At 37.4% G+C, this 13,055-nt stretch overlaps 1 protein-coding gene across 24 annotated transcripts in view; it reads left to right on the top strand.

Moving 5' to 3' along the window:
• Positions 1–13,055, top strand: part of MAGI2 (membrane associated guanylate kinase, WW and PDZ domain containing 2) — a 696,944-nt gene that overhangs the window by 640,972 nt on the left and 42,917 nt on the right. For all 24 annotated transcript variants that reach the window (XM_077783658.2, XM_077783653.2, XM_077783651.2 and 21 more), the window contains 2 exons: positions 8,146–8,331; positions 11,939–12,113. In XM_077783658.2, coding sequence (XP_077639784.2) covers positions 8,146–8,331; positions 11,939–12,113 — 361 coding nt within the window. The remainder of the gene's footprint in view (positions 1–8,145; positions 8,332–11,938; positions 12,114–13,055) is intronic.

The following is a 13,055-nucleotide window of genomic DNA, read 5'->3' as shown; positions in this document are numbered from 1 at the left end:
AATAATTTCAGTATCCGTGCCCTATGGAAAAGCACTTACAGACTTCTGGAGGTGACCCGAATGGGATTTCTGTCCGAGTTTTATGGAGTAAACTTGTCTCTGCCTACTTCATATCTTCCTGATATTTTTACTTTTTGTGTTTGGTATGCAGCTTCATCTAAAATAAGTACTAAAATAAGTGATCCTCTGTAAATCTCTTTTTACATCATAATTTTTTTAGAGAGAAGGCAAAAGTTGTAAACAGACCTTGTTAACTCACAACATCCAATTAAGTTGGAAAACTGCAATATTTCCAGGAATTTTACTGTATCAGGTACTGTCAATTAGCACAGTTATAAAGTGTAAACAACCTGAAAATACAGAACAACCTGAAAATACAGGCCTAATCAATAAAAATTTTCCAAAAATTAAAGACTGCATACTTGTTATGATCTTCCTCCTGCTTCGCAAAAGAGGAGTTGTTGATTTAATTTGCCCCTACACTGCATGTGCCAGTGCCTGCTGGATTTTGAAAACATGATAAAACAGAGTCTAATGAAAGAAGTTCCTTTCATTTCTCAAAACATGCAGTCTTACTAAGAAACATAAATCCAAGATAAGCCTCTGCTGACTGCAGAAAGCAGCATTCTGAATAAGTCCCATTCAGCCCAGAGTTTCTTTAAACTCCTTATGGTTTAGAGATAAAAACCAGTTTATCAATCAGTGATAACTGCGTGATCTGAGTTGTTTGTGCAGCAGTTTCACCTATGCTTTTCCTGGGTAAGATGGTGGTTAGGGACATAATTTTATGTGACCAATCTTCAAATTCTAAAGGATACAGAGCTTTGGAAATTAGGATGTCTGTCTACCCTACCTAGGACATTTTTGGAGCATAACAGTGAAAACCCACCCACAGTGTTCATCCCCCATGGAAGATATTTGCAATCTGTGGGCATGGAATCTGGATTCTCATTTCTACGCAGCTGTGATGCTCAGGTTTGAGCTGTTCTCCTTCTTCAGCTACAAAATCATACTTTCTAAGTATGTTTAAGAGATAGTAAAGCTTGCAGCTGAAAGAAATTTCTATGTGATTTAGTTTCTCAAATAAACATAAGCAATTATCATAGTGAAATAACCTTAGGAGGTCAAAGAGGTTTTTAATATCATCAAAATACATTGCTGGAGTTTGCAGGCATGAAATATTCTATTGTCTATTTGATATTTTTTGGAGATAAATAATGGAGGATCTTAACTGCATTACTCCCCTCTCTAGATGATTTCTGTCCTCCAGCATATTTCTGAATACATCATTTGGACCTACAGGTGTTGCTCATGTGTTTTCAAAGAACAAACACTGTGAGTTTTATTAGCACAAACCTATCAAGTGAACCAAGGTTTTTCTAATTCCACAGGGCCCACTTTGCTTTCATTAGAAGCATGAATTAAAATCTATAATTCCATTATTTTTTCTTAGATCTTCAGCTTTCTAAGGCATATGGACTCCTTCCCACTTAGCTTCTTATGCCTGTGCTAAGCAAGCAAATATGCTCCATGTCAGCACAAAATGGGATGTTTCCATTCATGGATTCATTAATCTTATAAAGAAAATGGATTATTTTCACATGCAAGTATGCAGCATGCCACAGATTTCTATTTTCAAAATAAGCGTCACATAAAATATCCTATCAATATCAGGAAAATATTTTTTAGCCCTGATGGAAAGTCCACCATATTCAAGTTTTCCAAAATTTAGATTTTTCCATAGCCATGAAATTCCAGGTGTTTATATTTAATATATTCTTCCAATTAAAATCTGATATGCTGGAGCCTGCCGGTTGAATGAAAACTCGTTCATGTTTAGAGAATTAAAAATATCATAAATATTCATTTGATCACTGTGTAACATTGAAAAGGACAGCTGGCTCAGGGAGGCTCATTTACTTGGCTTACTGTCTATATCTGTTAACATTAGAAAACAGTGCAAGAATTTATCTGCTAGAGGGTTTTAATAGATAAAGCAGAGGTTAGATTTTTTTTTTTTCCCTTAACTGATACTTTTTGACATTTAGGTACTATATAGAAGGGAAATCTAGAAAGTTGCTGTCTAAAAAACATAGTCTCAACATTTGTATCTAGAAAGATATAGGTGTAAAAAAGAAAGAATAGGTGTAAAAAAATACTGGTGTAAATCAGAAAAGCCTTACATATGGTAATGTTTTATTAGAATCCACTCTTTTTAGCTTGTGGGTCTTTCAAAAGAGGAGAAATTATTTTCATATTAAAAAAGCAAGAGTCTGAGAGATATAGCAGTCTTGTTGAATTTTATTCATCAATGACCTGGGTGAAAGAGCAGAGTGTACCCTCAGCAAGTTAGCTGATGTTACAAAACTGAAAGCTCTGCTGGCCAGACCTGGGCAGTCTGGAGAGTTGTGGGGAGAGGAACCTAATGAAGTTCAAACAGGCAAATGCAAGATTCTGCATTAAGGGAGAAATAAATTCAGGTGCCAGCACAGGACGAGGTTGATTTGTGGAAAGCAGCTCTGTGGAGATGGACCTGGGGGTCCTGCTGAACAACAAGCTGCCCATGAGCTGGCACTGTCCTTGTGGCCAGGAAGGATAGCAGTGTCATGGGGGCATTAGGAAGAGCATTGCCAGCAGGTCGAGGGAGGTGAGCCTGTCCCTCTACTCAACCCTAGCGAGGCCAGTTCTGGGCTCCTCAGTCATAAAGACATGAAATGATCTCAGTGAAGCACTGAGAGGGAGGTTAGGGAACAGGAACATTCTCTTAGAGGATAGCTGAGAGAGCTGAGCCTGTTCTGCCTCTTAAGGGTGGGTGTCAAGAGAATAGAACCAAACAATGGGCATTTGGAACAAACTGAAACATAGAAAGTTCATTCTGAAAATCTTTCCTCTGAGGGTGACTGTGCACTAGGTCAGGCCCTCAAAGGTGGTGACATCTCCTTCTCTGGAGATATTCAAAACCCTTATGATTCAATCCTGTGCAATTTGCTCTGAGTGAACCTTCTTTAGCAGGAGGTTGAACTATGTGATCTCCAGAGATCCCTTCAAACACCCTCCTGTGTTTCTGTGATATATGGTGTTAGAATCTGTATTCAGCAAGTGCTCTGGGTTTGGGTACATCTGACCCAAGCATATGGACACTCAGGTAAAATGACACAAAATTTGTTCTCTGTTCTGGTGATAAGGGCGTGCAGATGTGGTAAGGATATTAATTTGAATCTTGGAGAGCAAAAGTGGGTGATTTTTATCAAATTAAAATATTAATATAGAGAAAAATGTATGTTTCTGAAAGGAGACCTTATCCACTTTCTAAATGCTTTTATTTTTTTAATTTAATTTCCCTTTAATGAGCTAAGAGCTGATCATTGCACAATTAAGTACAAACTGGGAAAGCCTCAGCTGCTACATGCCAACTCTGGGTCAGTTTCTGTTGTAATGCTGTAAATACCTGAGCGAGATTTAAGAGGAAGATGAATGACTTCAAATGTCATAGAAGCTTTGGTGCTCTCAGGATTCAAATCTTCCCTGAGTCATGAAATTTTGAAAAATATACTGCAGAAAAGTTACATTCCATTGTAAGATCTTTTGTTAGATAAGATTTCTGCAGCATTGCTACTCTCTGCTAGATTATTTTGGGTCTAGGATTATGCCTTCTGTCTTGGAAGGATTTATTTTATCTTAAGGTAGATATCCAACTATATCGCTCCTGAGTATCACATTTTGCATGACTTGATAGTACGGGAGGAAAAGACCCTCTATATCTATTTTGAAGTCCTGTATGGTTTGCATACATATAAATTTATTCTTACTAATTTTCCATATTTTCAACTGTTAAAAATATATATTAATATAGACCCTAACCCTAACCCTAATCCTGTTTACAGTAATTTTTCCCTTGCAGTCTCATTCATTGTGTAGTCTGAGATAAGCAAGAAATGAATTGTTCTGCAAAATGGCTGCTTGTTTTTTACATTCACTTTTAGCAAAATCAATGGGTCTCTTGAAAAAAAAAAAAAAAGTCACAAATCCAAGTCTTTCAGTATAGCCTGCAGCTAATATTAAATGTTGCTCAGGTAACTCAGTGTTTTGAAATAAGTGGATCAGAATCTCTGTGAAGTCTCATCCAGGCACATGTTGCCACTCTTCAATATATACATATGTTTGGAGAACAGCTTGTGGTGAATTGTTAAAAGAGGCATAAATAGTTTAGTAAAATTTTTTAAGGATAGGAAACATTTATCACTAGTCTGGTGTATTTGGGATTTCCTTTAAAAGGTTACATCATTAAATGCTCTGCTCAGATAAAAATAAGACACTGACAATGCAATTTAAGAAAAAAAAAATGTATTGTAAGTTAACAAAACCCTAATTAAATGCCAGACATGGGAGATTTCTTTCCAAGAAGAGAGCTGCCTTGGTCTCTCCTGCTGGGGGAGAGAGCCACACAGCTCCTTGCTGTCCCTTTGCTGTGACCAGCAGCAGAGAGGACAGCACCTACAGCAGACAAGACCTTTCCCAGGCATTGTGTCATCTTTCACAGCCAAGGTATTCTGATTTAATCAGCAATGTGTCCACCCCCATTAACTGATCTAATCCTTATTTGAACCCTTTTATTCTTTTGCCCTCCAGAAGGTTGCCCCAAATTCTCTTTTGCAAGGTGCAGACAGTGAGTTCATGGACAACTCATTTGAGCAGAGGCTGTTTTCTGCTTCTGATTTCCATGCTTCCCTTCTCTGGATCTTTGTGAGTTCGTTGCTGTGATTTTTGAGATGAGGATACTGAAAAAATCAGTAACACTCAGACTCTTGGTGCATAGCAGTAACTAGCAATAGTTTGCTTCACTTTTACAACTCTTAATGTCATATTGACTGTTTAAATTAGTTTATGTTTTTAGAGAAGTAGGCACACCTTTCAAGGTCTCTTGAGTGATAATAATTAATTTAGGGCTCATCTCTGCTTAATCTTAGATAGGGTTATTTTTTCCTTTCTTGCATCATCTTGCATTTCTTTTCATGAGATCCTGTCTGCCACTTCAGTCAACCCACTCCCTACTGACAGTTTACAGATCTTCCATACTTGTTTTAGATGTGACCATTCTGTACAATACAAATTTCCATTATGGAAATTCACAGTTAATTTCTACCTTTGCTCCTTAGCTTTTACCTAATGAACCCCCTATAAGTAGCTCCTTCTTATCCCTTCAAAGTATTTCACCACCAAAGGCTGTCTCTAAAAATTGAAAGTTTTCTAACATATTTTAACATGGTTGGTTTTTGTGAACAACCTACACATCAGATAATCTGCATCCCTTAGAAGAATTCATGCTTGTAAAAAAAAGCCCTAAATAAATCCTCCCATCTCAAGGAAGCTTTTGGGACCATGGCAGCCAGGATATTGTGGCTTAGGAGGGCTCTCAGGCAAAGTTCCACTGGGAAGACAAGCAAAGAACAGAAACTCCTCAGGATAACATTACTGGGAGGGAAGGAGCCAGGAGATAAACATCTCTTCATATTTTCTAGAAATGTGTATGAACCAGTTTCTGCTGCTGTGGTCATGAGCTCCTCTAGTAAGTCCCTAGATTTGCCTATAAAACCCCATAGAGCATAACAATGTAACCTTGAATCCAACAGAGATTCAGATTCCTTCTGCAAAATTTTCCTTCATTCTACTTTGCAGCAAGATCAAATGGCAACATATGGCACCAATACCACCTGAGATGAGGAGCATTAAATCTTCAAATAGCAAAGTGGAGTAGAAAAGGTACCTTGACAGATACAAGGTTTTTTTCTGGTCCCCTACTCTTTTCATAACACAAAAGAATGAAGGGAATTCAGGGATACTAAAATATTTAGAGTAGATACCTTTATCAGGAAGCTGAGGACCATTAGGCTTAAAGAGAAAAAGAAAAGAAAAGAACAAGTTCCTCCTCTTTCTCCCTCCCTTCCCTTGTCTCAGGATTTGGATCTGAACTAGACTCTCCCACCTCCAGCTTCAATTTCAGCAGACATCTCAAACATGCAGACATCTGCTCTATTCACTTGTCAGGTACAAGAAGTCCAACAAAAAAATTTTCTGCCTAATTAATAGGACTTCCCACCCCCCACCCTCCCACACCCCTTACTGCTGAAATGATGTCTCTATTTCAATATTTAGGCTAGCAAAAACATCTTCAGGTTTAGAAATGGCAAGCATGGAAATTTTAATTGTGCCATCTCTACCATATTTCCCCGTCTTTCTTACTACCAAAATTCTTACTTTTTCACATAAGACAGTCTCATTTTCAGATCTCCACTAATATATAGTAAAGACATGACAATTTCAGACAGATCTTTTATTACATATGCCAGCAACAGACACATTTTAGTATTAGTTTGAGTGATTCTTGGTGATGCTTTAATAACAGATTTGATGAAAAAAGCTCTTTGTAAACATAAATGTTTAAGAGTCAAGTTACTCTTTTATTTGTTTGCTCACTGAAATGCATGCATGGCAGTTATATGTCTGCAGTAAGGGCAAAATAAACACAATTTTTTGTAGAAAGTGTGCTATATTTATTTAGTATATTTTAAAAGATAGAAATGTTTAGACATTGTGACATAAATTAGGTGCTTATTTCCTAAGTGACAATGCCTTTCTGAAATACTTTAGTTGTGTCTGTATTAGTAAAGTTGTGTTTTAATTTATATTCATGCCTGAACCATAGTGGTAAAGAAGCATGCAGTTTGATTACAGTTTGCACTTCAGAGTACTCACTTATAATTTCAGTGTTCCAAAAATTAATTTTTAAGACTGTAAACACCACTTACATCCATACTAGAAACAAAAGTAACTTTGAGGTATGTCTACTGTGACTTTATATCAGATATGTAGTCTGTGTAAGTCACCAAAACCTTCAGTAAATGCTATCAGGGTGCTGAGAAATTTCCTCTGCAGCAATGTATTCTGAAGATATCTCCTATTTGAGCTTTGGTTTATATGAGCATTGATAGCTTAGATATTTCCCAAAAAGTGCTTGAACCATCTTTTCTTTCATTTTTCCAAGTTCTCTGTAGATAATTAAATGTTAAGATTATATTATTTTTGAAAAAACAAACACACTGGTTTTAAACACTGATTTAAAGTTGGATAGTGAGGCTGAGCAGCTTTGTGCTGTTTTTCAGGACTGAAGTATGGGACTGCAGAGGAATACTCTAACATCATTAGGATATTAATAGACTATATAGTCATTTAATTGTGACAAGCATATTTATGAGTAGTTGAGAGAAAAAAAATAGCATGTTCTTTGGGGAGACTGGAGGAAATATTCAGCTATCACATATACATTTGGCTTAAAAACAGAAGATAATAGAGTAGAAACACTGGTCAAAAAATAAAAAATAATATTTATAAAATTCAATGCAAAATGAGGGAAGAGAGAACAAGAGCATGGATGAAGTAAACAGAGAGGTGAAGAACCTCAGAAAAGAGCAAGAGGAGAAGATTTATTCTGCAATGTTTTGAGAAGAGGGCTGAGATGTTTTGATGTAGTACATGTCTATGTACTCATAGCTAATTAAATTCTATTTATTTATCATTAATACCTAATTAGCTGCGCATCCCAATAAATCTTCAGTATTATTTCTACTTATCAAAAACACATTTGAATGGAGAAGAAAGATGTCATGTGCCCTGGGCATTTTCAGTAACAATTTTCTGTATATAAAATAAATAAGATTTTTGGTTCCACTATTGCAACATACAAATAAAGAAATTCTGTAAACTAGGAGGTGGGAAACAATTTATGACTGATACTTATTGTATAAATGTATACCCTTTCCCTGTTTTCATGCCTTATTGTTTTCCTGATCTGCTTATTGGGTTGTTTCATGCCAGGTTTGAAAAATAGCTGAATTATAAACTTATTTTGGACTTAATATGTATAGGCCATGTGTATATATGCATCTGGATTCTTAATTTTTAGTGAAAAAACACAGCACTATGTTACTGCAAATTACATTGCATAAGAATTTATATTCTTATATGCTTTTACACAAGCTGCTTTTTAATTCATATAGAGATTCCTTCTAAAATGAACTCAATTGCTTTCATTTGTGAACATCACCACTTGTTTCAGCACGTTAACTGTGTCTATTGTCTCTTGTCTAGCTGTACCCCATAAAATAGGGCGGATAATTGATGGAAGCCCTGCGGATCGCTGTGCAAAACTTAAAGTTGGAGACCGGATCTTAGCTGTGAATGGCCAGTCTATTATTAACATGCCTCATGCAGATATTGTGAAGCTAATTAAAGATGCAGGTCTCAGTGTAACTCTTCGCATCATTCCTCAGGAGGGTAAGTCAATGGCCCTTAAAGACAGGAAGAAAATTTTAAGTAGCCTCCAATTAGCTTAAATTATGTCACCACTTGAAAGAGCATCTTTTGTTCTCCTTCCTCCGCTGTAACGTGCAGCACACCAGAATTATGAGCTTAGAAGTAGCTCAGATAGGATCTGAATTCCTGAAAAGGTTTCAAGTTATGAAAGGGGTATTTAAAGCAAACCTGGAGAAAGACGAGAGAGAGAGAAAGAGGACGTTAAGGTCTTTTGCAAGAATTGTCTTCTACATGGAAAAGCACTCTACAAGAGAGCCAAGTTTTGAGTTCGTTCCCTTATATCTTGCTATAAGCCAAGCCAAAGTTTGACAAAGAGATTCACAAGAGACTGCAATGGCTGTCACCAGGCATATTCAGCTACCAGCTACATGTGACAAAAAGTGATGTGAAGGAAGAGTTCAGATTTGGCAGTTTCCTCCATCACTATCACATAGTGATACATCACTGTAAATGCACAAGGCAGGAAATAACTGAACCCTGAATTATCTCATTTCTAGGGTGAGAATAATGAGATAGACTCATTATTCTGGTCATTGCTCCACATCTAATCAGTGAAGATCTTTTGATGTTGGTTCCTTGAGGTTTGGGGTTGATTTTTTTTTAGTTTGACAATGTGCTGCACTGCTGCATGAATTGTACCACATTAATGAGACTATGTCTTTATATCTCAGCAACAAATACCAGTAGAGCTGGGAATGACACACAGAAAGTAATGAAATTACTTAATGATCCATGGCCCAGTTAGATGACCTTCACCTTATGCTGCTGCATCCAGAAGGGGACAGGGAAATAGCCTGACACTGGTCACAGACTGCAACTGAGGGAACTCATCTACTTTGTTAAATGAATTCAGTGAAGGGAAAAACACAAACATACGCAAATTTAGAATTCATATCAATTAGCACTCGTGTAATTACTGGGGGTCAGTTTTACTGGAGGCGTCTAAAACAAGTGTGATACTTCATACAGTCCGTGAAGTTTGTTTAATCCTCTCTGGTATCCAGGTTAAATAACATCATTAATAGTTTAGTGTTAGAGATGGATACATTAAATTATAAAAATAGAAGAGGTGCAGCTGAGTTGCAGTACAACAAGAAGTTCTCAGATGCTAGTGGTGAGAAATTATCTGTGCCAAGGCACAGCTTCCCTGTGTGACTGTGTGACACTGGACACCTCATTTGCCTTCTGATATTAGCTTCTCAGCTTAGAAAAATTGGTAAAAAATCTAATACCTCTGTAATGTACTTTCAGGTAAAAAATGCCATATAAATGCAAAGCAGTTTTAGAAGCAGCTCATGATTTGACCAGTTCATCCATAGTTATGAGAGGAATGTAGAAATGAGGCACAACATTTCCAATCTTCCTCTAAAACTTGCAATACAAAAGAGACTCACAGATGCAAAATGGGCAATTGCCGCCTTAAGCACAGTAATTACACAGACAAGTATTGCTTATGCCAGTATGAGAAGTGTTTTAAGTGCAAATATACAAGCTTTTTTTGACAATTAATCCTAAATTGAAAATATTTTCAATAAAGTAGCCAAAATTTTTATAATAATTGTGAGCATAAATTAGATAAGTAGAGAATATGCATCCATAGAGGAAAAGTCATGTTTAAAGTTTAAAAATAAACCACATAAAAATTAAAACTAGATTCAAATGTGAAAATCCAAATGTAGAAAAGATCTGTATCATGTGTTCCTATTGCTGTTAGGGATGCTCAGCCATATGTGTGTCCATTTTGTTTGTTTTGCACTATGCCACACTGGCCTCACTCCTTCTGTTGCAAGCAGGAATAGAAAAAACATATTTGCCTTTGCTGTTGATAATGCACAAACTTCTGCAGTGCTCTGTCCTCCTCTAGGCAGAGTCTTTCTCATTTATGAATCCTAACAGGTAAATGGTGAACAGGACTGTGCTAGTGTGTTGGAAGAAATATATTTGATATGAGCTCAGTACCAGATGTGTATCCCCCCCAAGTCCAGCAGGAAGCCTGAATGAAGATTGGCATCTTTTATTTATAGCAAAGCAACAAAACCATATTTCCTATGCCAATCTCTCTGTCTTTTTGAATTTTGTTTTGTTTGGAAAAAATGATTCTGTTTTTCTGCAGTGTTCCTATGTGGAATCTTGGTCATTTGACATAATACAGTGAAATAAAACCTCAGTTTAAATGGTTAGTCAGAATTTATTGAGATTGGGTTTGCTGTTCACAGTCCCCAGAAATTTAAAGATAGGAAACTCTTGATGAACTCAAAGACAGCAGGAACTAATGTAAGGACACCAGTGTTTTAGTTTGTGTGACAGGGCTGTCATCCAAACAATGGAGAACGCAGTAAAATGTTCATTCTCTCAAAATTTTTTTTTTTTTTTTCTAAATGGAAAGCATTTCAAATATCTTGTAGCTGTGTTAAGGCACATGAAGGACAGGGAGGTGGTTCAGGACAGCCAGCACAGCTTTACCAAGAATGAGTCCAGCCTGACTAATCTAGTGGCCTTCTACAATAGAGTAACTACATCAGTGGACAACAATGGACAAAGGAGGAGCTGTAGATCTCACCTATCTGGACCTCTGTAAAGCCTTTGACATGGTACCCCCACAGCATCCTTCTCTCTAAACCAGAGAGAGATGAATTTGATGAGAGGACCGTTCAATGGATGAGCAGGTTGAGGGAGGTGATTCTGCCCCTCTACTGCGCTCCCATGAGACCCAGCCTGGTGTTCTGAATCCACCTGGGGGGTCCTCTGGACCTGTTGGAAGCAGTACAAAAGAGGGTCATGAAGATGATCAGGGGGCAGGAGTGTCTCTCCTATGAGGAGAGGCTGAGTGAATTGGTGTTGTCCAGCCTGGAGAAGACAAGGCTCCAAGGAGACCTTATTCGGACCTTCCAGTACTTAAGGGGGGCTTATAAGAAATATGGGCATAGACTTTTTAGCAGGGCCTGTTGTGACAGGACAAGTGATCTTACAGCTTTGAACTAAAAAAGAGTAGATTCAGACAGATATAAAAAAGTGATTTTTCTTTTTTTATGATGAGGGTAACAAAACACTAGAACAAGCTGCCCAGAGAGGTGGTAGATCCCCCATGCTGGCATTCCTGTCAAAATTCAAGGCCAGGTTGGGCAAGGCTCTGAGCAGCTTGGTCTTGTTAAAAATGTCCCTGTTCATTGCAGGGGAGTTGGACTAAACAGTCTTTGAGTGTTATTCCAACCCAAGCTACACTGTGACTCTAACAGTCTATCATTCCATCATTCTATGATCAGTAATTCTATGTTTTAAAAGAATACGTGAAACATGGAAGCAATTTCCCTTGTTCAATTGTGTTTTAAATAGTGACAGTGTCAACCAGAATTATAGAAGTCACCAAGATTTCAGATCCCACAGACTATCAAAAGGAGACCATTAGGTTCAAATGTCTTAAAATCTAATTATAACCTGAGAGAGTAAAAGCGACAAAGCATAAATTTGCAGACGTAGCATGCGACCAAAAATTATTATTGCGTACCTTTGCCCTTTATTAAATGCTGCACTGTGACAGGCCTTTAACCTCTGTGTCCCCATTCTGCAGAGCTGAACAGCCCAGCCTCGGCCCCCGGCTCGGAGAAGCAGAGCCCCATGGCCCAGCAGCACAGCCCCATGGCCCAGCAGAGTCCCCTGGCGCAGCAGAGCCCCGTGGCCCAGCACAGCCCCGTGGCCCAGCCGCCGCCTCCACAGCCCCTCCAGCCACAGGGACACGAGAACAGGTTTTGCATTTTCTCAATGGTCTTTTTTTTTTTATTATTCCCCTTGCATGTTAGTTTGGAGTCAGGAAGTTGTTTTTTATGGTGTGTTTAATCTCTGGTGTATCATTTACCAGCCAATTTCTTATGTGTAATTTATGTATATACATTAGCAAATTTATCTATAATGGAAATCAAATGGTTGGGGGACAGAAATTTTCTGGCCAGCTGTATTAAATGCTGTTTATATAAAAAGCACACACAGGCTGTGGGATGATACAAGTTTCTGTGACCTCCAATCAACACTATTTAGTCTTTGTATTATTTTTTAGCGTGTTAAACGAGGCTGATTACACTGACTGTCTTTATGCTAATTTTCAGTAAACAACACATATCATCAAGATCCTCTTCCCCAAATGATGCTAGCTATAGGATTGTAACTTTTCTCTTCTGGAAATACTTGAGTTGACTTGTGATTCAGACACTACATCCTTTAATTCTCCTTGCTTAACAGATGTAGTACTTTCACTTGCCCAGAATTATTTTCTTTCAATAGTCATACTAGGAAAATTACTTTGCCTTATATTTCATTGATTACTTTCTCCAAAAGTGATCACCTCCTAGAAGACATATGTTGCTGACAATATTCAATACAAAGTTTTCACAAAAGTAATTTTGTGCTATTGAAAGTCAGTATTAAATATCTATTAAATTGGGAATTTTTAGATTGAAGCAGAAAACTTTATTAATTAAAGCTCCAGAAAGAAATTCTGTAATAATTTTACTGAAAAGTGTAAGCTCTAGTTGCTCATGTCACCATTTACATATTCAGCAAAAATTACAGTACCTCCATCTGTGAATAAAAACATCATCTTCTGATATGCAGCTGTGGCCATATATTGGGAACCTGCCTAAAGATGACTCTTATTTCAGAAAAAGGTCAACTCTTGCTAGTTCATACAGTAT

The sequence above is a fragment of the Lonchura striata genome, chromosome 1A (assembly GCF_050655825.1).
Source record: "Lonchura striata isolate lonStrDom1 chromosome 1A, ASM5065582v1, whole genome shotgun sequence".
Classification (NCBI taxonomy): Eukaryota; Metazoa; Chordata; class Aves; order Passeriformes; family Estrildidae; genus Lonchura; species Lonchura striata.
This window is presented reverse-complemented; position numbering and strand designations above follow the sequence as displayed.